This window comes from Cololabis saira, chromosome 20 (assembly GCF_033807715.1).
Source record: "Cololabis saira isolate AMF1-May2022 chromosome 20, fColSai1.1, whole genome shotgun sequence".
In the NCBI taxonomy this organism is placed as follows: Eukaryota; Metazoa; Chordata; class Actinopteri; order Beloniformes; family Belonidae; genus Cololabis; species Cololabis saira.
In genome coordinates, this window is record NC_084606.1 from 7,301,010 (window position 1) to 7,326,942 (window position 25,933).

Consider the following 25,933-nt stretch of genomic DNA (forward strand, 5'->3'; position numbering starts at 1 on the left):
AGGAGAGCAATGCCCAGGACTGTTACTTAGGTATGAGCACTGGGTGATGAAATGGGTAAAAAATCGGGGATAAAAAAATATAAAAAAAAAACAAAAAAAAAAACCATCCTTATTAATCCCAAAACACAGTTTAAACATCATGACCTGGTGTGTCAGTGTTCAGCGCAGACAGACTGCAGCTTCACCGGGACCAATGATGATGGTTGACGTTGATCCAGGACCAAACTTGTTAAGGAGCATCAAACTCACTCTTATCTACACAGAAATAACTCTAAAACATAAAGGCGGCTTCCCAAAGTGTGATCCATGGTGAAATAGGAAACTGAAGATGTGCAGCTATATATAGATATATGTAAACTATATGCACTGTTTCCTCCAGTTCTGCAGCGCAGCTTTAGCCCCGCCCACTACAGGCCACGCCCACTGCAGGCCCCGCCCACTACAGACCACGCCCACTGCAGGCGTCGAGAGTGCAGCAGCTGTGAATCCAAGCAGCGCGAATATTAGGGCCAAACTAAGACAAAAGAAAGGGAAATTACGAGAATAAAGTCATAATATAATGAGAAAAAAGTCATAATGTTGCGAGAATAAATTCGTAATAGAATAAAGTCGTAATATTATGGGAATAAAGTCGTAATATTACGAGAATAAAGTCGTAATATTATTAGAATAAAGTTGTAATATTATGAGAATAAAGTCATAATATTACGAGAATAAAGTTGTAACATTACGAGAATAAAATCGTAACATTACGAGAATGAGAATAAAGTCATAATGTTGCCAGAATAAATTCGTAATAGAATAAAGTCGTAATATTATAGAATAGAATAGAATAGAAAGCCTTTATTATCATTATACTGGTACAATGAGATTAGGCAGCAGCTCCGTAAAAGTGCACACATGCAAAGACTATGTAAACAAGTACTGTAAACAACAAAATGAAAAACAGGAAGCATAATATATATATATATATATATATATATATATATATATATATATATACATACACTATAAAAAAAGACTGAATGGGAGGATAAAAATGTACATGAATGAGTGGAAGAATATTGCACATGAAAGGATGGAAGAGTATTGCACATAGATAAGTAAGGAATATTGGAACATTATGGATAGAAAATAGAAAATATTGCACAGAATGAGGTAGTTTACTGGTTAAGAAAGTTCACTACGACGGAGTATTAGGCCCAACTAAGACAAAAAAAAAAATTAAATTTTCAATTTATTTATTTTGGTAGGGACAGTGTACATCAATCAACATTTTCTTTTAATAAAAAAATAAAATGTAGATGCACCCAGATTGCAGCCATAGGCTGATTTACATCGGTAGTCCCCCTGCCAGATGTAATCAGCAAAAATCACAACAACAAAAATAATAATCACAAAAAAAGAAAAACAATATAGCATACATAACATGGCATATGCATTCACAATAAAAATGACGATAAAACCCGTGCTGGGGAAATGGATGGTTTGAGAACTAAAGTGCTGTAGTGCTATTTCTATCTGCTGTGGTACATGATAAATAGTAATACATAGTTAAATAGTTGAATATTAAAGTGCTGCCAGTACATGAGTATGGTACATGCAAAAATAAAATTACTTTATTACTATAAAATAATGCTATTCTCATTATGAGAATAGTCATAATATTACGAGAATAAAGTCGTAACATTACGAGAATAATGTCGTAATATTACGAGAATAAAGTTGTAATTTATGAGAATAAAGTCGTAATATTAAAAGAATAAAGTCGTAATATTAAGAGCATATAATTTATGAGAAATCTAACAGGAAGAGCATGTGTTAAAATGAGGAATATTGAGCATCTTGTGAAGTTATATTTATATATTTATAATATATTTAATATTACGACTTTATTCTCGTAATATTACGACTTTATTCTCATATTATTATGACTTTATTCTCGTAATTTCCTTTTTTTTGGGCTTAGTTTGGCCCTAATACTCCGTCGTAGAATCCAGGGTAACGCAGAACCTTTCTTTTCTAATTCTAATTTAATTAATTCTAATCTAATTTCTTTTCTAATTCTAATTCTATTTCTAATTCTTTTCTAACCTTTCTAATTCTTCTGTTTTGGACAGAACACCGTTAGTCGTTCAGAGCTGCTTCGGTCCAGGATGGAGCCCCGCCCCCCCGGCAGGAAGGGGGCGAGGCTAAGGGCGGAGTTAGGGGCGGGGCTAAAGCCTGATTTATGGTCCCGCGTTACATCGACGCAGAAACTACGCCGTAGGGTACGCGGCGACGCGCACCGCTCTGCGTCGGTGTAACGCGGAAGCATAAATCAGGCTTGAGGGAGCGGAGGTGTGTGAATTCGCGGAAGAGAGAGCAGAACTCGGGGACGAGCTGGACCTGGACCTGGACCTGGACCGGGACCGCAGCGGTTCCGACGGGCTGAGGGTACCGGACCCCGGTGAGGGAGGGAGGAGGACAGCGGTTCCGACATGGCCCACGCCGGGCCCGGCCCCGGAGCGGAGGCCGAGGAGCAGGAGGAGGAGGTGGGACCCGCCGCGGGGACGCGCATCCCGGACACGTCACCGCGGGGGCGCGGACCCGAACCAGAACCAGAACCAGAACCGCCGGTTCCGGGACGGGGACGCGCAAGAGACCAAACTAGATTGTGGGTTCCGTGCGTGGCCGATGCTGCACGCGTGCACGCGCACGGCAGCCAATCAATTGATGCTCCGCAGGCGAGGGGGCGGGGCTAACGTGAAGGGGCGGGGTTAACAGAACCATCAGAACCAGGGGGTGCGTCCAAAATGCCATACTAAACAGTATATACTAAAAAGTATACTTATGCCCCGTTTACACGTAGCAAAAACGGTGGTGTTTTCATGCGTTTTGGCCGTTCGTTTACACGAAAACGAAGCTCAAAGTCACCAAAAACGATCATTTCTGAAAATTTCGGCCAAAGTGGAGATTTTCAAAAACTCTGTTTTCACGTTTGCTTGTAAACGGAGGGAAACAGACATTTAGGCTTCAGAACGTCACATTATGAGACAGAAACGTCACCAGCATCATGAGTGCGACCTGTGTTTACAATTAGTTTGGCCACCGTCAATATTTTCTTGTATTTTACCTGTTTTATATTCTAACGTCACACTTAAAAGTAACTCCACTTCTCTGTCACTCCAAACGAAAGACTCTCGTTCCGTCTTGGAAGTAACTGCAGTCAAGGGTGATTTATGGTTCCGCGTTACACCAACACAGAGCCTACGGCGTAGGGTACGCGGCGACGCGCACCGTACGTAGGCTACGCCGTCGATTTAACGCGGAACCATATTATTCAGGCTTCACACGTGTCATTTGTTGATGTTTTTTTCCAGGATTCTGATTGGCTAGCATGACTTTATCTTCTCGTTACACTGCCCCCTGTAGGTTTGGATGCTCATAGCACCTTAACAGCGTATTTATGCGGGTTCGTGTAAACGAGGGTATTTTTAAAACGTAGAGGGGGAAATATCCGTTTTTGTAAATACCCGACTATGTGTAAACGTGGCCTTAAATTCGGCACACTTTTGAGTAAATATCATTAGTGTGCATTCATTCAGACGTACTATTAAGAGCGCACACGGCGCTTCCTGCCGTAGGGAGGGGGCGGGGTTGTTACCATGGTAACCTGTCACAGCAGCAATAGCAGCTCTGCTCTTTCCCGTTTATTCTGGCACAAACAAGATGACATTATATAATATTATTAAATACGAATATTATAATATTAATATTATTAGTGATCCACCGAAATGAAAATTTTTGGCCAAAACCAAAACCGAAAATAATAATAAACACTCGGCCGAATACCGAACAATACCGAACATGGTTCTTCGGAGTTTTTCATTTATTTTGCCAATTTTTTCACCATTGCATGAATCAAATACATTTGATTTAGGCATGCTTTTCAAAGAAAAAAATCTTTTACAAAATTACAAGGTAGAAAATATTTATTGAACATAAAAAACTGAAGATGTTTTAATTTCCCAGCATTATGTTGTTTTGGTTCCACCTGCTGGTGAATGTTAGGTAAAATTCTTATGTGGTTACTTTTTGGTTGGCCAACGATTTATGTTTGTGGTGCAACCGGTACGGGAGCGGCCAGTCTATTTCCTTATTTTACAACGCCGTTATTAATTGTTCGGTTTTTTTCCCACTTATTCCACCGAACACCGAAAGTGTTTTTTTGCCATTTTCGGCCGAACAATTTTGGTTACCGAACAATCGGGGCATCACTAAATATTATATAATAATATTATTATACTTAATATTATATTATGATATATGATATTATATATGAATGAATGAATGAATGAATATTATTATACTTAATATTATACTTATGACATATGCGTATCACTTAGCAACCAAACGCCACTGCATTGCATTGTGGGAAGTTTCTGCTTAGCTAGTGTCCATCAATCCACACTAATACATTTCTCCAGAATGAGTATGGATAGTACACACTATTGAGTACGTTGTAATGTTTTGGACGCACTAAACTAAACAATCTCACACACTCATTAGGGTGGAAGGATGTGATTTCGGACGCAGCCTAGGTCTGACCCGGGGACGGGGACGGGTGGGTCACCTGTTCTGGATCGGTTCTGGTCGGTCTGGAAGGTTCTGGTCCCCCCCCGGTGTCCTCACAGAGCAGCTAATCCGGTTCTCCGGGTCGACCGGGTCGTCACCCCGGTACCTGCAGCTCAGCTGATTATTGTTATAAGCTCTAATCAGCTTTGAGGAGGTGAAACTTCCTGTGTGTGTGTGTGTGTGTGTGTGTGTGTGTGTGTGTGTGTGTGTGTGTGTGTGTGTGTGTGTGTGTGTGTGTGTGTGTGTGTGTGTGTGTGTGTGAGTGTGTGTGGGCTCATGTAAACAGCAGGTCTGGTTTCGCCGGACCTGGACTGACCGGGTGTGATGTCATCGACAGGTTTCTGAAGAGGAGATGACGAGGACACGCCCCCTCCTGTCAATCACAGTTAGCTACTTTAGCTTAGCTGACTTAGCTTATGCTACAATATGCTAATCAATAACACTGATTAAATCTGTTCAAACATCCTCGTTCCAGTAGTGAAACACTGAGACTGGCGGTACCGGGCTGAAACCTCCGGTAGAACCTCCGCTGAAACCTCCGCTTGGACCTCCGGTTGGACCTCCGCTGAAACCTCCGGTGGGACCTCCAGTGGGACCTCCGGTGGGACCTCCGGTTGGACCTCCGGTTGGACCTCCGGTTGGACCTCCGGTTGGACCTCCGCTGAAACCTCCGGTTGGACCTCCGGTTGGACCTCCGGTTGGACCTCCGGTTTAACCTCCGGTGGGACCTCCGGTCTGACCTCCGCTTAGACCTCCGGTTGGACCTGCGGTTGGACCTCCGGTTTAACCTCCGGTTGGACCTCCGGTGGGACCTCCGGTTGGACCTCCGGTGGGACCTCCGGTTGGACCTCCGCTTAGACCTCCGGTTGGACCTCCGGTTGGACCTCCGCTTGGACCTCCGGTGGGACCTCCGGTGGGACCTCCGGTTTGACCTCCGGTGGGACCTCCGGTGAGACCTCCGGTTCCTCCGGTTGGACCTCCGGTCTGACCTCCGGTGGGACCTCCGGTTGGACCTCCGGTTGGACCTCCGCTGGGACCTCCGGTGGGACCTCCGGTGGGACCTCCGATTTAACCTCCGGTGGGACCTCCGGTTTGACCTCCGGTTTGACCTCCGGTTAGACCTCCGGTTAGACCTCCGGTTTAACCTCCGGTGGGACCTCCGATTTAACCTCCGGTTGGACCTCCGTTTGGACCTCCGGTTTAACCTCCGTTTGGACCTCCGTTTGGACCTCCGGTTTAACCTCCGGTTTAACCTCCGGTTTAACCTCCGCTTGGACCTCCGGTTTAACCTCCGGTTGGACCTCCGGTTGGACCTCCGGTTGGACCTCCGCTTGGACCTCCGGTTTAACCTCCGGTGGGACCTCCGGTCTGACCTCCGGTGGGACCTCCGGTTGGACCTCCGGTTTAACCTCCGCTTGGACCTCCGCTTGGACCTCCGGTTGGACCTCCGCTTGGACCTCCGGTGGGACCTCCGGTGGGACCTCCGGTGGGACCTCCGGTTTAACCTCCGGTGGGACCTCCGGTCTGACCTCCGGTGGGACCTCCGGTTGGACCTCCGGTTTAACCTCCGCTTGGACCTCCGCTTGGACCTCCGGTTGGACCTCCGCTTGGACCTCCGGTTTAACCTCCGCTTGGACCTCCGGTGGGACCTCCGGTGGGACCTCCGGTGGGACCTCCGGTTTAACCTCCGGTGGGACCTCCGGTGGGACCTCCGGTGGGACCTCCGGTGGGACCTCCGGTTTAACCTCCGGTGGGACCTCTGGTGGGACCTCCGGTGGGACCTCCGGTGGGACCTCCGGTTTAACCTCCGCTTGGACCTCCGGTTGGACCTCCGGTTGGACCTCCAGTCTGACCTCCGCTTGGACCTCCGGTTGGACCTCCGGTTGGACCTCCGGTTGGACCTCCGGTTTAACCTCCGCTTGGACCTCCGGTTGGACCTCTGGTTTAACCTGCGGTGGGACCTCCGGTGGGACCTCCGGTGGGACCTCCGGTGGCGAAAACGAAAAAAACGCACGAAAAAACGCACGCAAAAACGTACGAAAAAACGTACTTTCGTACGTTTTTCGTGCGTTTTTCGTACGAAAAAACGCATGCAAAAACGCACGCAAAAACGCACGAAAAAACGCACGAAAAAACGCACGAAAAAATAACGCACGCAAAAACGCACGAAAAAAGGCAAAAACACACGCAAAACGCACGCAAAAACGCACGACGCAGAAACGCACGCACGCAAAAGCGCACGCAAAAACGCACGAAAAAACGCACGCAAAACTAACGCACGCAAAAACGCACGAAAAAAGGCAAAAACACGCAAAACGCACGAAAAAACGCACGCAAAAACGCACGACGCAGAAGCGCACGCAAAAACGCACGAAAAAACGCACGAAAAAACGCACGCAAAAACGCACGACGCAGAAACGCACCGGTGGGACCTCCGGTCACCCTCCTCCGTCAGGCTCCTCCAATTCCAGAGGAATTCAGCTGACTGGGTGAAGAACGACGCGTTTACAGGACAAAAGAGGAGTGTTGTTGAACGTTGCAGCAGCAGGACTCAGACGTCTGACCGGAGACGTCTGTCTCTGCAGGCCGGAGGTCGAACGGAGGTCACCACCGATGACTCCAGTTAGAGACACAGCGTGGTGTTGTTCTGCTGAATGTCAGGGAGGTGATCTAGTTAGTGGAGGACGACCGACGTCACACGCCAGGAGCTCTAAAACCCAGACCTGTCCTCTTCTGATATAATCCAGCATTGGTAGAATTTCAAACGGTCTGGTCTGGTTTGTCTGGTGTGTCTGGTTTTGTTGGTCTGGTCTGGTTTTGTTGGTCTGGTCTGGACTCCGAGGTCCCTGAAGGACCAGCAGGTTCAGTGTTTGTCTGGAGGTTCACTGGTTTCTCCCAGCCAACCGGGTCGGCCCGGGTCTGGTAACTGGACCCATCAGGACCAGCCAGACGGTCCTGACTAATTGATGAGCTGTCACCAGAGACCGGTCCTGCCCCGGGTCGGTTAACGGGTCAAACTTCATCCTGCTGACGGCTGGAAACACAAACCTTTACTTATCACCAGAGAACCGTAGTGGTCAGTTTAGGAACTGCATTCAGGATTTGTTCCAAATAAAAGAATCCCGCTATGACCTGAGGGGGAAACTCATGTTTGAGACGACGACAGTAAGAACAAATATTAAAAAGAGATGTACATCAGTTAAGGCCAGAGAAATATGGAATAGTTGGGAAAACGACCTAAAAATGTGCAGTTCTATCTACAAGTTCAAGAAAATGTTTAATATAAAACAAGTGTATTATCAAAAACATTCAAGAATGTCCATCCATCCATTTCCTGCCGCTTATCCGGATCCGGGTCGCGGGGGCAGCAGTCTCAGCAGAGATGCCCAGACTTCCTTCACCCCAGACACTTCCTCCAGCTCTTCCTCCAGCTCTTCCTCCAGCTCTTCCTCCAGCTCTTCCTCCAGCTCTTCCTCAAGCTCTTCCTCAAGCTTTTCCTCAAGCTCTTCCTCCAGCTCTTCCTCCAGCTCTTCCTCCAGCTCTTCCTCCAGCTCTTCCTCCAGCTCTTCCTCCATCTCTTCCTCCAGCTCTTCCTCCAGCTCTTCCTCCGACTCTTCCTCCAGCTCTTCCTCCAGCTCTTCCTCCGACTCTTCCTCCAGCTCTTCCTCCAGCTCTTCATCCGACTCTTCCTCCAGCTCTTCCTCCAGCTCTTCCTCCAGCTCTTTCTCCGACTCTTCCTCCAGCTCTTCTTCTCTTCCTCCGGCTCTTCCTCCAGCTCTTCCTCCAGCTCTTTCTCCGACTCTTCCTCCAGCTCTTCTTCTCTTCCTCCGACTCTTCCTCCAGCTCTTCTTCTCTTCCTCCGGCTCTTCCTCCAGCTCTTCCTCCGGCTCTTCCTCCATCTCTTCCTCCGGCTCTTCCTCCGACTCTTCCTCCAACTCTTCCTCCAGCTCTTCCTCCGGCTCTTCCTCCAGCTCTTCTTCTCTTCCTCCGGCTCTTCCTCCAGCTCTTCCTCTAGCTCTTCCTCCAGCTCTTCCTCCAGCTCTTCCTCCAGCTCTTCCTCCAGCTCTTCCTCCAGCTCTTCCTCCGGCTCTTCCTCTTACTTTTCCTCCGGCTCTTCCTCCAGCTCTTCCTCCAGCTCTTCCTCCAGCTCTTCCTCTTACTTTTCCTCCAGCTCTTCCTCATCACTTCCTCCAGCTCTTCCAGGGGAGTCCGAGGCGTTCCCAGGCCAGCCGAGAGACATAGTCTCTCCAGCGTGTCCTGGGTTTTCCCCGGGGTCTCCTCCCGGTGGGACATGCCTGGAACACCTCCCTAGGGAGGTGGGACATGCCTGGAACACCTCCCTAGGGAGGCGTCCAGGAGGATCCGGTACAGATGCCCAAGCCACCTCAGCTGACTCCTCTCAACGTGAAGGAGTAGCGGCTCGACTCCGAGCTTCTCCCGGGTGACCGAACTCCTCACCCTATCTCTAAGGGAGCGTCCAGCCACCCTGCGGAGGAAACTCATCTCTAAGGGAGCGTCCAGCCGCCCTGCGGAGGAAACTCATCTCTAAGGGAGCGTCCAGCCACCCTGCGGAGGAAACTCATCTCTAAGGGAGCGTCCAGCCGCCCTGCGGAGGAAGCTCATCTCGGCCGCTTGTATCCGCGATCTTGTCCTTTCGGTCACTACCCAAAGTTCATGACCATAGGTGAGGGTAGGTGCGTAGATTGACCGGTAAATCGAGAGCTTGGCCTTTCGACTCAGCTCCCTCTTCACCACGACGGTCCAGTACATCGACCGCATAACTGCGGACGCTGCACCGATCCGTCTGTCAATCTCCCGCTCCATTGTTCCCTCACTCGTGAACAAGACCCAGAGATACTTGAACTCCTCCACCTGAGGCAGGACTTCTCCACCCACCCGGAGAAGGCACGCCACCCTTTCCCGGTGGAGAACCATGGCCTCGGTTTTGGAGGTGCTGATTCTCATCCCTGCCGCGTCGCACTCGGCCCCAAACCGCCCCAGCACATGCTGGAGGTCCCGGTCCGATGAAGCCAACAAGACAACATCATCTGCAAAAAGCAGAGATGAAATCCTGTGGTTCCCAAACCGGATCCCCTCCGGCCCCTGGCTGCGCCTAGAAATCCTGTCCATAAAAATTATGAACAGGACCGGTGACAAAGGGCAGCCCTGCCGGAGTCCAACATGCACCGGGAACAAGTCTGACCTACTGCCGGCAATGCGAACCAAACTCCTGCTCCGATCATACAGAGACCGGACAGCCCTTAATAGAGACTAGGAATGGGTGATATTTTACCGTTCACGATATACCGTCAAAAAAATTCCTCACGATAAGAATTTGTCATCTCACGGTAAAAACGATAAATTCCCGTTGATGATGTTTTTGTGTAAAGCTGATTTATGGTTCTGCGTTAAATCCACGCACAACGTACATGAAGGAAGGAAGGAAGGAAGGAAGGAAGGAAGGAAGGAAGGAAGGAAGGAAGGAAGGAAGGAAGGAAGGAAGGAAGGAAGGAAGGAAGGAAGGAAGGAAGGAAGGAAGGAAGGAAGGGAGAAAAGAGGAAGGGATGAAGGAAGGAGAGAGCAGGAGGAAAGAAGGAAGGAAGGAAGGAAGGAAGGAAGGAAGGAAGGAAGGAAGGAAGGAAGGAAGGAAGGAAGGAAGGAAGGGAAAAAAGAAGGAAGGAAGGAAAGAAGGAAGGAAGGAAGGAAGGAAGGAAGGAAGGAAGGAAGGAAGGAAGGAAGGAAGGAAGGAAGGAAGGAAGGAAGGAAGGGAAAAAAGAAGGAAGGAAGGAAGGAAGGAAGGAAGGAAGGAAGGAAGGAAGGAAGGAAGGAAGGAAGGAAGGAAGGAAGGAAGGAAGGAAGGAAGGAAGGGAAAAAAGAAGGAAGGAAGGAAATGAGCCAGAAAGAAAGAAAGAAAGAAAGAAAGAAAGAAAGAAAGAAAGAAAGAAAGAAAGAAAGAAAGAAAGAAAGAAAGAAAGAAAGGATAAATTCCCGTCGATGACGTTTTTGTGTAACAAACATGGCGGATCTGAGAGAGAGATAGATTTATAGTTACAAAAGGTGGAGTTGAATTGGTATTTTTTTTATCGTCATTTTTATCGTTATCGGGATAAATGCCAGAAATTATCGTGATACATTTTTTAGTCCATACCGCCCATCCCTAATAGAGACCTGCAGTTCTACCCGGCTGGGTCTCTGGTACCGGCTGAGTGAGAGCCAACTCAACCTCCACAGATCCGGGGATCAATGTTCTGTTTTTAGATCTGCCTCTCAGCCCACATGGATCTCAGCAGCTGGACGGCTGCAGCCGGACCGGGCTGGACCCGGTCTGGCTGCTCCGGCTCTTATGTAAGGGCCTGTCTGTGGATGCTATTATTAGCCCGGTTCCGAGGCCCCGAGGGAACCGGGTTCTGATCGAGTGGTGCGGACTAATGTGGTTACGGAGCCGCGCTGAGGCAGCGGGACCGGAGGCTGGACAGCAGAACCAGAACCTCTCCTCCTGGATGGAGGATACGGATCCTGGGTTCTTGAAGATCCACTAGGATCCAGATCCAGACCCGCAGGTCCTCTACTGACCACCAGGGTCCAGATCCAGACCCGCAGGTCCTCTACTGACCACCAGGTCCTGGACCCTCCGGTCCGTCCCAGAACCCCTGGTTTTGGGGCTGGTTGGTTGTTGTTGTGGTGTTTGTTTACATCTGTGAGGTTCAGTGTAGTGCTAGTTACTGAAAAATAGTAACTAGTTACCATTACTAGTTACTTCATTAAAAAAGTAACTCAGTTACTTAGACCAAAAAGTAATGTGTTACAATGAGAAGTAACTATTTAGTCACTTTAAATAAAAACATTATTTTAAATGCTCCCATTAATGCCCCTCTAGCTTCATTTCAGCAGGTACTGTGGATTTGTATTGTGCATCGTGTTCTGCATTCTGATTGGCTAAACAGTCTCCCCGCTTCTTCACTTCCTGTATCAATAACGTTGGTCTCTTAGCAACAATGCTGAGAACGGCCAATGAGCTTCAGCAGCAGCTCAAGAACGGGACCCTTTGATGAATCGTTCATTACAGTCTCAGATATAATCCATGGTGGCATGTCGGTTTATAAGAATCTTTTTGCCCAGAAGAAAAAAAGAGCGACAAAACGACCTATAACTATTTTCTTCTCTTGAAAAAACACACCTGCACCGCGGCTTTAGGAGAAAAGACGCTGCAGCGCGAGTCGGGATGCAGCGGCTCAGAAGAGCAGTGGAATACGTGCGAGGCGGTGCTGAACTCTGCAATTTGAAGCCTTTTTAATTGTAAAAAGAATTTCACTTACCACGGGTTCTTTTTGGAACGTAATCCCTGCGAAAAACCAGGGATTACTGTAATGACAATATCTCCACGTTGAGAAACTTGCTTTCTCTTGTCTCTCCATGACCGTCATGTTTTTGAAAGAACGCCCACTACGTTTCCTCTGGTCTCCGCGTGTGGGGAAAAAAGCTTCACTGTAGCCAGAAATAACGGAGTAACGCAGCCTTGGTAACGGTAACTGCGTTACTGAATTTAAAAAGTAATACGTTAGAGTATTAGTTACTGCAAAACTAACGGCGTTACTGTAACGCGTTACTAAATAACGCGTTAGTCCCAACACTGGTGAGGTTAATAATGAGTCCACCTCCATGACAGGTGCACAGGTGGTCACATGACCTCATCAGGTCACATGACCTCATCAGGTCACATGACCTCATCAGGTGAATGATCAAAGCAATAATCCGGTTCAGCCGGATCCAGAACCAGAACCAGGTTTCTGTCCCGACGGTCCAGCTCACCTCCTGGTGTTTGTGTTTCAGGAATGTTTCGAGGACGCAGTGGACCGGAGCCCTTCGTGAGTACACACACACACACACACACACACACACACACACACACACACACACACACACACACACACACACACACACACACACACACACACACACACACACACACACACACACACACACACATATTCAATTCAATTCAATTTTATTTATATAGCGTCTAATACAACAGATGTTGTCTCTAGACGCTTTTCAGAGACCCAGAACATAAACCCCCGAGCAGTTATTACATAAACAATGGCAGGTAAAAACTCCCATAGTGGGAGAAAAGCCTTAAGCCAAACAGTGGCAAGAAAAACTCCCCTTTAGGAGGGAAGAAACCTGGACCAGGATCAGGCTCATAAAGGGGGATCATCCTGCCGAAGGCCAGACTGGGGGAGTCAGGGACGTCAGCAGCACAGCAGGCAGGTGGAAGCAGCAACGGGATGACCGGGGATGGGGATGGGGGGGGACCGGGACCGCAGGCCAGCACGCAGCTCCTGAGGCTCCGGCCTGCAAACATGCACAGAAGAGAAAAAAGGGGGCCGGTACAAGAAACTACAGGAACGATGGACAAAAATGATAGCTATGAGATATACACATACACACACACACACACACACACATATTCAGATATATACACACACACATATACACGTACACATACGCATATACACACACGTGTACACACGTACACGAAAACACGTGCATAATCAAATCTGAACATGGAAGTGTCTGTCACATCTGGACACATACTTGTGTGTCCCAGTGATGTTTAAACTGTGTGTGTGTGCGTGCGTGCGTGCGTGCGTAACAATTAAATTAAAATACACTGTACAATTAATACAATGTAGGCAGTAACAGGCAGACTTTTCCACTGAGGTTGACAGTTGTGCAAATAACAAAACATTTGTGCAAATCTCAAATAAAACATTCAATTCAATTTGTCACAAAATAAGCTATATCAAAAAAATATATATATATATATATTTTTTTAAATCGATATAAACGATATTGTCTCGTACCATATCGCATTTGAAAATATATCGATATATTTTAAAATCTCGATATATCGCCCAGCCCTAGTGTGTGTGTGTGTGTGTGTGTGTGGTTGTGTATATATATATATCATGTGTGTGTGTGTGTGTGTGTGTGTGTGTGTGTGTGTGTGTGTGTGTGTGTGTGTGTGTGTGTGTGTGTGTGTGTGTGTGTATATAATGTGTGTGTGTGTGTGTGTGTGTGTGTGTGTGTGTGTGTGTGTGTGTGTGTGTGTGTGTGTGTGTATATAATGTGTGTGTGTGTGTGTGTGCAGGACCTGCCACATGGACCTGCACACCTCCATCCAGGAGACCCAGGCTGCTCTCAACCTGGTCCTCAACAACAAGTTCTCTCAGGCCCTGGACCTGCTGAAACCCTGGTTACCATGGCAACACACTCACATCCACATAAACACTTGTTATTGTTTATGGTGTACTCCTCGGCCGTCCTGCACCCGGGTGTTCACGGTCCCTCCGTCCGCAGGTGGAGGGACAGCATGTACCACGCTCTGGGCTACAGCAGCATCCTGGTGATGCAGGCCGCCATGACCTTTGAGCACCGGGACATCCAGGCTGCCATGGCAACCATCAAGGAGGCGCTGCAGACCTGCCAGAGGTTTGAACCCCCGCCGTTAGTCTCAGTGGGCCTGGTGGGTCTGGTGGTGTAGCGACTACATCTAATATTGCGGCGCTGCTGATTGTATTGTTTTGACATGTACTCCGCTAAATAAGATCAACAGGATTCCTTGATGGTATGATGACAACCGCTTTTTAATAACCACCTTTATCAACGTAACAATATGTGTAAATAAAGTAGAAAAACCACAACTTAACACAGAGCAAAATCGAAAACTGTTTGCTTCCCCTTTCATCAGCAACACCTGTGTCAAATTATAATCAACTTAAATACCCTGGCATGACTCCGCTGCTGGTCTCATAAATAAATAAATGAATAAATACAGCCCCCTAGCTGTTTGGAAGAAGAACATACCAAAATAAAATATATGGCTCCTACAGGTGGTGGTTCTGGTGGTTCTGATGGTTCTGGTTCTGGTCTCTGCAGGTTCAGGAAGAGGAACTCGGTGGTCGGGTCCCTGTCCGGTCTGATCAGCAAGCAGTCCAGCCTGCAAGAACGTAGGTGACCGCCGAGACCGGCCCTCTGGGTCGCCGTGGTTACAGGTGGTTACAGGTGGTTACAGATGTTTACAGAGTATTACAGGTGTTTACAGATGTTTTACAGATGTTTACAGGTGTTTACAGATGTTTACAGGTCTTTACAGATAATTACAGGTGTTTACAGGTGTTTTACAGATGTTTACAGATAATTACAGATGTTTACAGATAATTACAGGGGTTTACAGAATATTACAGGTGTTTACAGATAATTACAGATGTTTACGGATAATTACAGGGATTTACAGAATATTACAGGTGTTTACAGATGTTTACAGGTGTTTACAGATAATTACAGGTGTTTACAGATGTTCATAGATGTTTACAGATTTTAACAGATAATTACAGGTATTTATCAGAACAGAATCAGGTTTTATTGGCAGTTTAGAAAAACATGTTTTTGACTTCGGATACACCGGCGGCGACACGATGGTATTATGCGCCTATTTTTCCTAAGGGTAACACCTTAGGGGGGGAGGAGAAAAAACACATCTTCACACTGAGTATAATACGCAGTGTCAAGGTGCAAAAAACACCTCGGCAAACAAAGCAACAAACATCATCACAAGACTTGCATGTGGGTGTGTGGGGGTGGGGGGTTGGGGGCGATCCCGGCACGGTGCATCCAAGTGATCGCCGTGGCTTCGTGACGCTTGAAACCCGGAGACTGTGTTGGGGGGGGCTGATAAGAGGGGGGGCCGGGAAGGCGTTGAGATGAGGGAGGTGTGGTTATCAGCAAGTGTGTGTGTGAGTGGTAAGTCTGTGAACTTTGCCCCAGAGCTGCTCCTCAGCCAATGTCCTTGATGTTATCAGACGGCTCGGTACAGTTCTGAAACAGGTCCACAGATGTTCCTGGGAGAGGGGAGGGTTAGTGGGGGCAGAGACACTTGTTTACATTCCACCAGGGAGATTGTGACTGGAGCAACTGGCCAAGCTGCCCTGTCAAGGCCAGATTATAAAATCAACAATTGTATTGAAAAGAAAACAGGCAGACTCCAGTAATTTTCCGTCTGCCTTTAGTCTCTGGTTCATCAATGGCGACTCCAAACAGACGAATTTGTGATCAATTCCCGCCAAGCCGAGCTTCCAACTTCTCCAAGGTCTTCTCCATCTTGCCAATGAGCTCAAAGACCGCCGCCAGCCTGCGATTCTGTTCAAGAATCGCATCCAGCTTGCGGTTTAGCTCTCCCAGCGTTAAAGTCAGAGTGTTAGTCGCAGAGCTTTTCCCCTCAGCCACGTCCGGCAGCTCGGAAAGGGCCAAAGCAACTGTCGATGACTTACGCGTTTGTCGATAGACTAGGAATCCCCCAACTCCAATTAGAAGAAATCGTGCTATCATACATCCAGTTATGAAGGCATCTTCAATGTCCTCCACAGACAGGATCGCCAAACACAACGGTTTCCAATGTTTATAGGAATCCATTTTGTATCCAGCAAAAAATGTCCCGTCGGGGCAGGAGGGCTCCCTTACCCCCTGACTTCTCATCGCAAAAATTTGGTCAATTGTACTGAGAGACCAGTTAATCAATTCCATGATTGTAGAATTTCGGAGGAGTGAAAAAGAGAGACTCTGAAGATAAGACAGGACAAAAGCATGTTTATAGATGTTTACAGATTTTAACAGATAATTACAGGTGTTTACAGATGTTTGCAGGTATTTTACAGATGTTTACAGGTGCTTTACAGGTGTTTACAGATGTTTACAGGTGTGCTGGTGTGTTTGCAGAGGAGATGCACGCAGAGATCTGCTACGCCGAGTGTCTCCTGCAGAAAGCTACGCTCACGTTTGTGCAGGTCAGCAGGTCTAAAACCTCAACATGAGGACCAACATCTGGTTTTCAGATGGGTCTAGGGTCCAGATCCAGACCTGCAGGTCCTCTACAGACCACTAGGGTCCAGATCCAGACCTGCAGGTCCTCTACAGACCACTAGGGTCCAGATCCAGAGCTGCAGGTCCTCTACAGACCACTAGGGTCCAGATCCAGACCTGCAGGTCCTCTACAGACCACTAGGGTCCAGATCCAGACCTGCAGGTCCTCTACAGACCACTAGGGTCCAGATCCAGACCTGCAGGTCCTCTACAGACCACTAGGGTCCAGATCCAGGTCTTAGTGGTCACTGGATTACCTGCTGGTCTGGATCCAGTCCCTGGCAGTCAGTATTCTGTAACTTCCTCCACTTCCTGCACTGAGTCAGACCAGATGTCCCCCCTCGGGTCTGGAGGGACGTCTCTAATTCCTCCCGTGGTTCTTTTCTGTCCAGGATGAGAACATGATCAGTTTCATCAAAGGAGGCATCAAGATCCGAACCAGCTACCAGATCTACAAGTGGGTGGAAGCAGCAGATGTTTAGGAGAACAGGATCCTCAGATGCAGGTGTTGAGAGTCTCGTTGTCGTCCACCAGGGACTGTCAGAATGTGCTGAGCGCCTCCCAGGACCTCGCCGGCCGGTCCGACTCCTTCAGACAGTTCGAGGGCGGAGTCAAGCTGGGGGTCGGCTCCTTCAACCTGGTGGGTGTCTTACACCTCACATTGATTGCGTTTCCATGCATCAATAACCCTTTTCCAACCGGAATATTAGCAATAACCCGGTTTTGCACGGCCATGTAAACACCAATAACCCCTTTGAATAACCGGAATTTGCTCATATTCTGGTTTTTAAAAACCCGACTCTGACCCCTGGGTTACTCCTTTTCTAACCGAATATTTGGTCATGTAAACACCTAATGGGAACGCAAGACCAGGAGGAGGCTAATCACTAGGGATGGGCGGTATGGACAAAAAAATGTATCACGATCATTTCTGGCATTTATCCCGATAACGATAAAAATGACGTTAAAAAAAATACCAATTCAACTCCACCTTTTTCTTTTCTTTTTCTTTCTTTTCCTTCCTTCCTTCCTTCCTTCCTTCCTTCCTTCCTTCCTTCCTTCCTTCCTTCCTTCCTTCCTTCCTTCCTTCCTTCCTTTCTTTCTTTCTTTCTTTCTTTCTTTCTTTCTTTCTTTCTTTCTTTCTGTCTTCCTTCCTTCCTTCCTTCCTTCCTTCCTTCCTTCCTTCTTTTTTCCCTTCCTTCCTTCCTTCCTTCCTTCTTTTTTCCCTTCCTTCCTTCCTTCCTTCTTTTTTCCCTTCCTTCCTTCTTTTTTCCCTTCCTTCCTTCCTTCCTTCCTTCCTTCCTTCCTTCCTTCCTTCCTTCCTTCCTTCCTTCCTTCCTTCCTTCTTTTTTCCCTTCCTTCCTTCCTTCCTTCCTTCTTTTTTCCCTTCCTTCCTTCCTTCCTTCTTTTTTCCCTTCCTTCCTTCTTTTTTCCCTTCCTTCCTTCCTTCCTTCCTTCCTCCCTTCCTTCCTTCCTTCCTTCCTTCTTTTTTCCCTTCCTTCCTTCCTTCCTTCCTTCCTTCTTTTTTCCCTTCCTTCCTTCTTTTTTCCCTTCCTTCCTTCCTTCCTTCCTTCCTTCCTTCCTTCCTTCCTTCCTTCCTTCCTTCCTTCCTTCCTTCCTTCCTTCCTACTTCCTTCATTCCTCCATCTCTTTCCTCCCTTCCTCCCTTCCTTCCTTCCTTCCTTCCTTCCTTCCTTCCTTCCTTCCTTCCTTCCTTCCTTCCTTCCTTCCTTCCTTCCTTCCTTCCTTCCTTCCTTTTTTTTTCACGGTATATCGTGAACAGTAAAATATCACCCATTCCTACTAATCACTTCATAAATGTAATGAAGGATATGAACATTTCTGCATTTGTAGACGGTAGAAAGTACCGGGATAGCCAGATTTACAAGAAGGTGAGCGAAAAGTTGCACGAAGCAGAATTTGTACGAACGCCAGACCAGATCAAGCTCCGCTGGAAGCAGCTGAAAAAGACGAACTACAGGGCCAAGAAACAAAACGGTACCAGCGGGTCCGATTATCCGCCGTGCTGCTGTTATTGTTGTTGTTTTGGATTTGGATACAGGAAAAAGAAGCGGGGGCAGCAGCCTCAGCAGGGATGCCCAGACTTCCCTCACCCCAGACACTTCCTCCAGCTCTTCCGGGGGGAGTCCGAGGCGTTCCCAGGCCAGCCGAGAGACATAGTCTCTCCAGCGTGTCCTGGGTCTTCCCCGGGGTCTCCTCCCGGTGGGACATGCCTGGAACACCTCCCTAGGGAGGTGTCCAGGAGGCATCCGGTACAGATGCCCAAGCCACCTCAGCTGACTCCTCTCAATGTGAAGGAGCAGCGGCTCGACTCCGAGCTCCTCCCGGGTGACCGAACTCCTCACCCTATCTCTAAGGGAGCGTCCAGCCACCCTGCGGAGGAAACTCATCTCTAAGGGAGCGTCCAGCCGCCCTGCGGAGGAAACTCATCTCGGCCGCTTGTATCCGGGATCTTGTCCTTTCGGTCACTACCCAAAGTTCATGACCATAGGTGAGGGCAGGGACGTAGATTGACTGGTAAATCGAGAGTTTCGCCTTTCGACTCAGCTCCCTCTTCACCACGACGGTCCAGTACATCGACCGCATTACTGCGAACGCTGCACCGATCCGTCTGTCAATCTCACGCTCCATTGTTCCCTCACTCGTGAACAAGATCCCGAGATACTTGAACTCCTCCACCTGAGGCAGGACTTCTCCACCCACCCGGAGAAGGCATGCCACCCTTTTCCGGTCGAGAACCATGGCCTCGGTCTTGGAGGTGCTGATTCTCATCCCTGCCGCATCGCACTCGGCCGCAAACCGCCCCAGCACATGCTGGAGGTCCCGGTCTGATGAAGCCAACAGGACAACATCATCTGCAAAAAGCAGAGATGAAATCCTGAGGTCCCCAAACCGGATCTCCTCCGGCCCCTGGCTGCGCCTAGAAATCCTGTCCATAAAAATTATGAACAGGACCGGTGACAAAGGGCAGCCCTGTCGGAGTCCAACATGCACTGGGAACAAGTCTGACTTACTGCCGGCAATGCGAACCAGACTCCTGCTCCGATCATACAGAGACCGGACAGCCCTTAGTAGAGGGCCCCGGACTCCATACTCACTCAGCACCCCCCACAGAATGGCACGAGGGACACGGTCAAATGCCTTCTCCAGATCCACAAAACACATGTAGACTGGTTGGGCAAATTCCCATGAACCCTCGAGCACCCTGCGGAGGGTGTAGAGCTGGTCCAGTGTTCCACAACCGGGACGAAAACCGCATTGTTCCTCCTGAATCCGAGGTTCGACTATCGGCCGTAATCTCCTCTCCAGTACCCTGGCGTAGACTTTCCCCGGGAGGCTGAGAAGTGTGATCCCCCTGTAGTTGGAACACACTCTCCGGTCCCCCTTTTTAAAAAGAGGGACCACCACCCCGGTTTGCCACTCCAGCGGCACTGTCCCCTTCCTCCATGCAATGTCGCAGAGGCGTGTCAGCCAAGACAGCCCTATGACATCCAGAGACTTGAGGTACTCAGGGCGAATCTCATCCACCCCCGGTGCCACTGAGGAGCTTACGAACCACCTCAGTGACCTCGGCTTGGGTGATGGATGAGCACGTCCCAGAGTCCCCACTCTCTGCTTCCTCAGTGGAAGGCATGCATAAGCTATATCAAAATCATAAAAAAAAAAAAAATATTATTATTATTTTTTTTTTAAGTAGATATAAACGATATTGTCTCGTACCATATCGCGTTTGAAAAATATATCGATATATATTAAAATCTCGATATATCGGCCAGCCCTAGCTCACGCATGGAAACGGAATATTCTGAATGTTTCAGTAACCGGAATATTAGCAATAACCTGAATTTTGACTGCATGTAAGCGAGGTCAGTGTAGTCTAGGAGCTGAAGAGACCCGCCGGTTCCTTGTTGCTGCAGCTCGGCGGTGCATCATCTGCGTATTTGCTGACCTTAGACACACCAGCCTCACAGATCGGTGTGGCCCTATAAAGTGACTTCTTCCGTCTTTCAGATGCTGTCTCTGCTCCCTCAAAGGGTCTTGAGGTTGTTGGAGGTCATCGGGTTCTCAGGAAACAGGGTAAGTCCACCCCCCCCAGCCCATACCGGGACCGATGCTCCCTCCCGTTGTAACAGCCTCTCTTTGTCCTCTTCCTGCTCCGGCAGAGGTTCGGGTTGTCCCAGCTGAGGGACGGAGCGTCCAGCAGCAGCCTGCGGTCCATCCTCTGCGCCCTGACGCTGCTCTTCTACCACACCTACGTTTCCTTGATCCTGGGTAGGAACACGCACACTTTCTCCCAGCAAACAAACCTCGTTCCCTTATAAGATGACGTGTTTTCTTTGGTCAGGGTCCGGCGAGGGGAACCTGGTCGAGGCTGAAGCCCTGCTGGAGCCGTACCAGGACAAGCACCCCAAGGTAAGCGGAGCTGGAACTGCTAACCGTTAGAGCTAGAATTACTAACCAGAATTAAAGCTGCAGGCAGCGATGAACGGGCCCTCGCACCCTTGTGCACGTTCAGGCTGCAGTGCAAGCTTGTATGACTTGATGTAGATTCTTCAGGCCTGGACATTTAGCGGATGACACCACCCACGACTCTCTATATCAAACCATTCAAAAGTTATGGCAGAAAATAGGGACTGTCAAATATCGACCAATCAGAAAAAAGGGGCGGGGCTAATTTGCACCAATTATGTTCAAGGACTCAAAACCGAGTCCGAGGACACCACCCACGAGTCTTTATGTCAAACCATTCAAAAGTTATGGCAGAAAGTAGGAACTATCAAATATGGACCAATCAGATGAAGGGGGGGGGCGCGCTTTTTGGCGTCTATCGTCGCCACGGTAAAGTAATGCGCGTCGTCGCAGGATCGAAACGCACATTTTGATGTATAACACACCTGGATGCACGTTACGGTTCGGGCCGCATTAATTGCCGAAGGAATGGCATAAATTGTGCCAGAATTACACGATTAATTCAAAATGGCCGACTTCCTGTTCGGTTTCGGCCATGGCGCCAAGAGACTTTTCTTTAAGTTGCAACATGATACAGGTGTGTACCGATTTTCGTGCATGTACGTCAAACCGTATTCTGGGGCTTGAGGCGCAAAGTTTTTTCTGTCTGAACCAACCAGATGAAGGGTGGGCACGCTTTTTGGCGTCTAGCGTCGCCACGGTAACGCTTTTGAAAGAGAAAAGTAATGCGTGGTGTCGGAGGATGGAGACGCACATTTTGATGTATAACACACCTGGGTGCATGTTACGTTTCGGGCCGTATTAACTGCCGAAGAAATGGCATAAATTGCGCCAAAATTACACGATTAATTCAAAATGGCCGACTTCCTGTTCAGTTTGGGCCATGGCGCCAAGAGACTTTTCTTTAAGTTGCGACATGATACAGGTGTGTACCGATTTTCGTGCATGTACGTCAAACCGTATTGTGGGGCTTGAGGCACAAAGTTTTCTAGGGGGCGCTGTTGAGCCATTAGGCCACGCACATTAATCCAAACCATTAAATTTTTTTTTTCGCCAGGCCAGGCTTGCGAGCAAAATTTGGTGACTTTTGGGGCACGTTTAGGGGGAAAAAAGGCCCTCATTTCGTCGGAAAAATAAAAATAACGAGAACGAGAAAAAAACGAGAATTTCTACAGATACAATAGGGCCTTCGCACTGTCAGTGCTCGCCTCGGGCCCTAACTAGAACTGCTAACCAGAGCTTGAACTGTTACGTACGTCTGCAGGAAGATAACAGCAGTGTTTACGTTCTTTCAGGGCTCCATCATTCTCTTCTACTCGGCCCGCATCTCCACCCTGCGAGGACACTTTGAGAAGGTAGGTGCACCGTAACGGGGTTGTTGCGTGGCCGCGGCCGGGGAGAACCCGGCACTGAGCCTCTGTTAATAATAATAATAATAATTCATTTTATTTAACGGCGCCTTTCATGTCACCCAAGGTCACCTTACAGAATAAAAACAAAACAATACAATAAAGGAAATACAATAATAATAAAGTAGAAATTATAATACATACACACATACACAATACATACAATCAAGGAGCAACAGTACAGATAACAGAACAGTATGGTGGGAGGTAGTGTGTGGTGACCGGTCAAAGTGAATGGGCAAGTTTAAACAGGTGAGTCTTGAGTTGTGTTTTGAATGTGGTGATGGAGTCTATTTGTTTTATGTGTGGGGGGAGGGAGTTCCAGAGTCTGGGTGCCGTACAACTGAAAGCTCGGGCACCCATGCTGCTAAGGTGTGAGGTGGGAGTGAAAAGAAGTCCAGCAGAGGTTGAGCGGAGGGTACGGGAGGGGGTGTATTCTTTCAGTAGGTCACAGAGGTAGGTGGGGGCTAGGTTATGAAGGGCTTTGTGGGTGAGGAGGAGGTTTTTATAAATGATACGGTATTGGACTGGGAGCCAGTGGAGTTGGATAAGAACGGGGGTGATGTGGTCAGATGACTTGATGCGGGTGATGATCCGGGCGGCCGAGTTCTGAATGAGTTGTAGTTTGTTGGTGAGTTTGGTTGGGAGGCCAGTGAGGAGAGCGTTACAGTAATCGATACGGGATGTGACGAATGAGTGGACCAGAATTTCGGTGCTGGATTGGGACAGTGCTGGACGAAGTCTGGAGATGTTGCGGAGGTGGAAGAATGCAGTCCGGGTGATGTTGTGGATGTGAGGTGCAAATGAGAGTGTATTGTCCAGAATGACGCCGAGGCTCTTGACGTGGGGGGAAAAGGGTACCGGGAAGCCGTTGATGATGATGGGAGGGGCGGGAGAGGGTTGTGACTTGGTGAGGGTGGATTTGGAGCCGATGAGAAGAGCCTCAGTTTTATTGCCGTTGAGTTTTAGGAAGTTATTGCTCATCCAGGTATTGATGTCGTGTAGGCAGGTGGTGAGGGAAGCGGGAGGAATGGCAGCGGTGGGGTTGGAGGAGATATATATCTGAGTGTCATCGGCGTAAGTGTGAAAATGGACCCCATGGTGACGGAGAATTGAACCTAGGGGTAGGAGGTAGATGGTGAAGAGAAGTGGACCCAGTACTGACCCCTGGGGGACACCCATTGTGACACCCGTGCATCCGGATTTATGGTTCTGTAGTTGGACAAACTGTTGACGGTCAGTGAGGTAAGATGAAAGCCAGGAGAGTGCAACACCAGTGATCCCAATGCCAGCCAGGCGGTCCAGGAGTATTGGGTGAGAAATGGTGTCGAAAGCTGCGCTGAGGTCCAGGAGGATGAGGATGGTGAGTAGGCCGGAGTCAGCTGCACGGAGGAGGTCGTTAGTGATTTTAACCAGGGCTGTTTCAGTGCTGTGATTGGGGCGGAAACCGGATTGGAAGGGTTCGTGGAGTTTATTTGAATTTAGGTGGGACTGTAATTGTGCTGCTACCACCTTTTCCAGAGTTGCCCATGGGTGAAAGTAGATTAAAGTTCTTGCTGGTACTACGACCCCAACCTTCATGGCTTGTTCTCCTCCCACCACCAGCTTCTTCATCCCTGAACACGCATTCAATTTTTTAACGCCTGTATGGTGTAGAAATTAGAAACACAACACTGTGTAGGCCTATAGCAAATGATTTATTTAAATGGTGTAAATAAAGGCCAGTCCGGACCAAGGATTGTCACAGAATAATTTGTAAATGTTGACAAAACTTTCAAAATCATAACAATTAGTTTTGTTTCAAATTAGAATACATTTACAGTTAAATTCATCAGCAGCTGAACAGTTAACAAGTCTCTGTCTTTGAATTTTCAGAACATTGGGTACATAAATGAAAAAAGAGTAAAAGATGAGTAAAATGTCTCAAAATGTCTCTTACAATGTGTGCATTGAAATGGAAAATAACTTTTTCATCAAAGCGAAACACTTAAAACGTTAAAAAAAAAACTACTTCAACATTTTTGACGCTTTTTTCTTTTCTTCCTGAAACGAGGAATGAAAACCTATCACAAATATCATATTTGTGATTATTTGGCGTGTGATTATTTACTAGCATATGAAATATGTTGGTAATGTGTCAGCCAACCACAAAAATCTTCCCGTCGGTGCAAATTACATAAATAAAGTGCGTGGTTTGGTCGTGAAAGAATAAAAAGTAACGTTACATGAACAATAAATCAAACGCTCCCTTGCATGCAGTGTGTGTGTTTAGGAAGTAAAGACTGGAATACGCTATTCATAAAAGCACAAATAGTGGGGTTTTACTAATATTTATATCGTACCAATATTTTATATTTTATATTTATATTTATATTTAAAAAACAGGTCGGTACTTAGTTAGATCATATTGCTATGTTCGTCTCTCCTCACTCAGTCAGTCAAAAAAGGCGGAGCTGAGTCATGGCTGAGCGGTAGCGTCGCCTTCTTTAGTGTGAGAGATTGAGGGTTCGAGACCCGCTGTATGCAAAGATTATTGTCAGCAATTCATGTTTTTTTTTTCTTTTGGTGGTACGGAGTACCGGATCGTACCGGCTTACTTTCACCCCTGCTGTTGCCTCCCTCCCCCCCCAGGCCCGGGCCCGGTACGAGGAGTGCATCAGCAGCCAGCAGGAGTGGAAGCAGATCCACCACCTCTGCTTCTGGGAGCTGATGTGGAGCCACACGTACCAGCAGGAGTGGCAGCAGGCGTACCGCTACGCCCAGCTGCTGTGCCAGGAGAGCCGCTGGTCCAAGGTGAGCCCCCCGTAGCCCCCCACGGCCGCGCGAGTCTCCGGACCGGTGTTCTGCCAAAAAGCGATTGCCTGCCAGAATCTGATTTCTTCTGATTTCTGCGCGGGAGCGCGCACAGCAGCCCGTTGAGCGATAGCGCAAAAACGTCAGATTTTCAGATTATGAAGCTCAAGAATGAGATCAAGTCATATTTAGGTAGAAACAACCTTTCATTAACTGTATTTGGCCTTCAATCAATTTTTGGCAGGTGAAAATGCCTATTTTGTGTTGTAATAGTCCTTTAAAAGAGTTAAAAGCAATCCTGTGAGCTCTAGTGTTTATATTATGAAGCTCAAGAATGAGATCAAATCATATTTAGGTAGGAGCAACCTTTCATTAACTGTATTTGCCCTTCAATCCATTTTTGGCACGTAAAAAGACCCATTTTCAGGGGAGAAATCAGATTCTGGCAGGCAATCACTTTTTGGCACGACACTGGTCCCCCAGAACCGCTAACCCCAGCGTCGCCACCCGTCCCTTGAAATACGGAATTGTTTCGTAATTGGGAATTAAAAGTTGCGTTCCGTATTGGTTCAATACGTCTGTCACACACATGAACTAAGAACTAACAGTAATGAACATAATAAAGGACAGGATACATTAAAGACAGCAACATATGTTGGTTCGCTCTCTGTTATTTATTGATGTCATAATCTACAGGTGAAGGT

General features: G+C 47.9%; 1 protein-coding gene and 1 long non-coding RNA gene across 2 annotated transcripts in view; both read left to right on the forward strand.

Annotated features, from left to right (window-relative positions):
- The first annotated feature begins 2,336 nt into the window (after positions 1-2,336).
- LOC133420222 (tetratricopeptide repeat protein 39B) overlaps positions 2,337-25,933 on the forward strand; it is a 29,382-nt gene continuing 5,785 nt past the window's right edge. The window contains exons 1-13 of the mRNA XM_061709837.1: positions 2,337-2,534; positions 12,448-12,482; positions 13,769-13,873; positions 13,978-14,109; positions 14,557-14,627; positions 16,393-16,460; positions 16,929-16,993; positions 17,071-17,176; positions 20,569-20,634; positions 20,721-20,829; positions 20,903-20,970; positions 22,323-22,382; positions 25,068-25,229. Of these exons, the coding sequence (XP_061565821.1) occupies positions 2,481-2,534; positions 12,448-12,482; positions 13,769-13,873; positions 13,978-14,109; positions 14,557-14,627; positions 16,393-16,460; positions 16,929-16,993; positions 17,071-17,176; positions 20,569-20,634; positions 20,721-20,829; positions 20,903-20,970; positions 22,323-22,382; positions 25,068-25,229 (1,101 nt within the window). The 5' untranslated portion in view covers positions 2,337-2,480. The remainder of the gene's footprint in view (positions 2,535-12,447; positions 12,483-13,768; positions 13,874-13,977; positions 14,110-14,556; positions 14,628-16,392; positions 16,461-16,928; positions 16,994-17,070; positions 17,177-20,568; positions 20,635-20,720; positions 20,830-20,902; positions 20,971-22,322; positions 22,383-25,067; positions 25,230-25,933) is intronic.
- LOC133420238 (uncharacterized) lies at positions 14,635-14,975 on the forward strand. Its single transcript, XR_009770592.1, has 3 exons — positions 14,635-14,783; positions 14,825-14,864; positions 14,925-14,975. It is a non-coding gene; the product is annotated as an uncharacterized LOC133420238 (long non-coding RNA).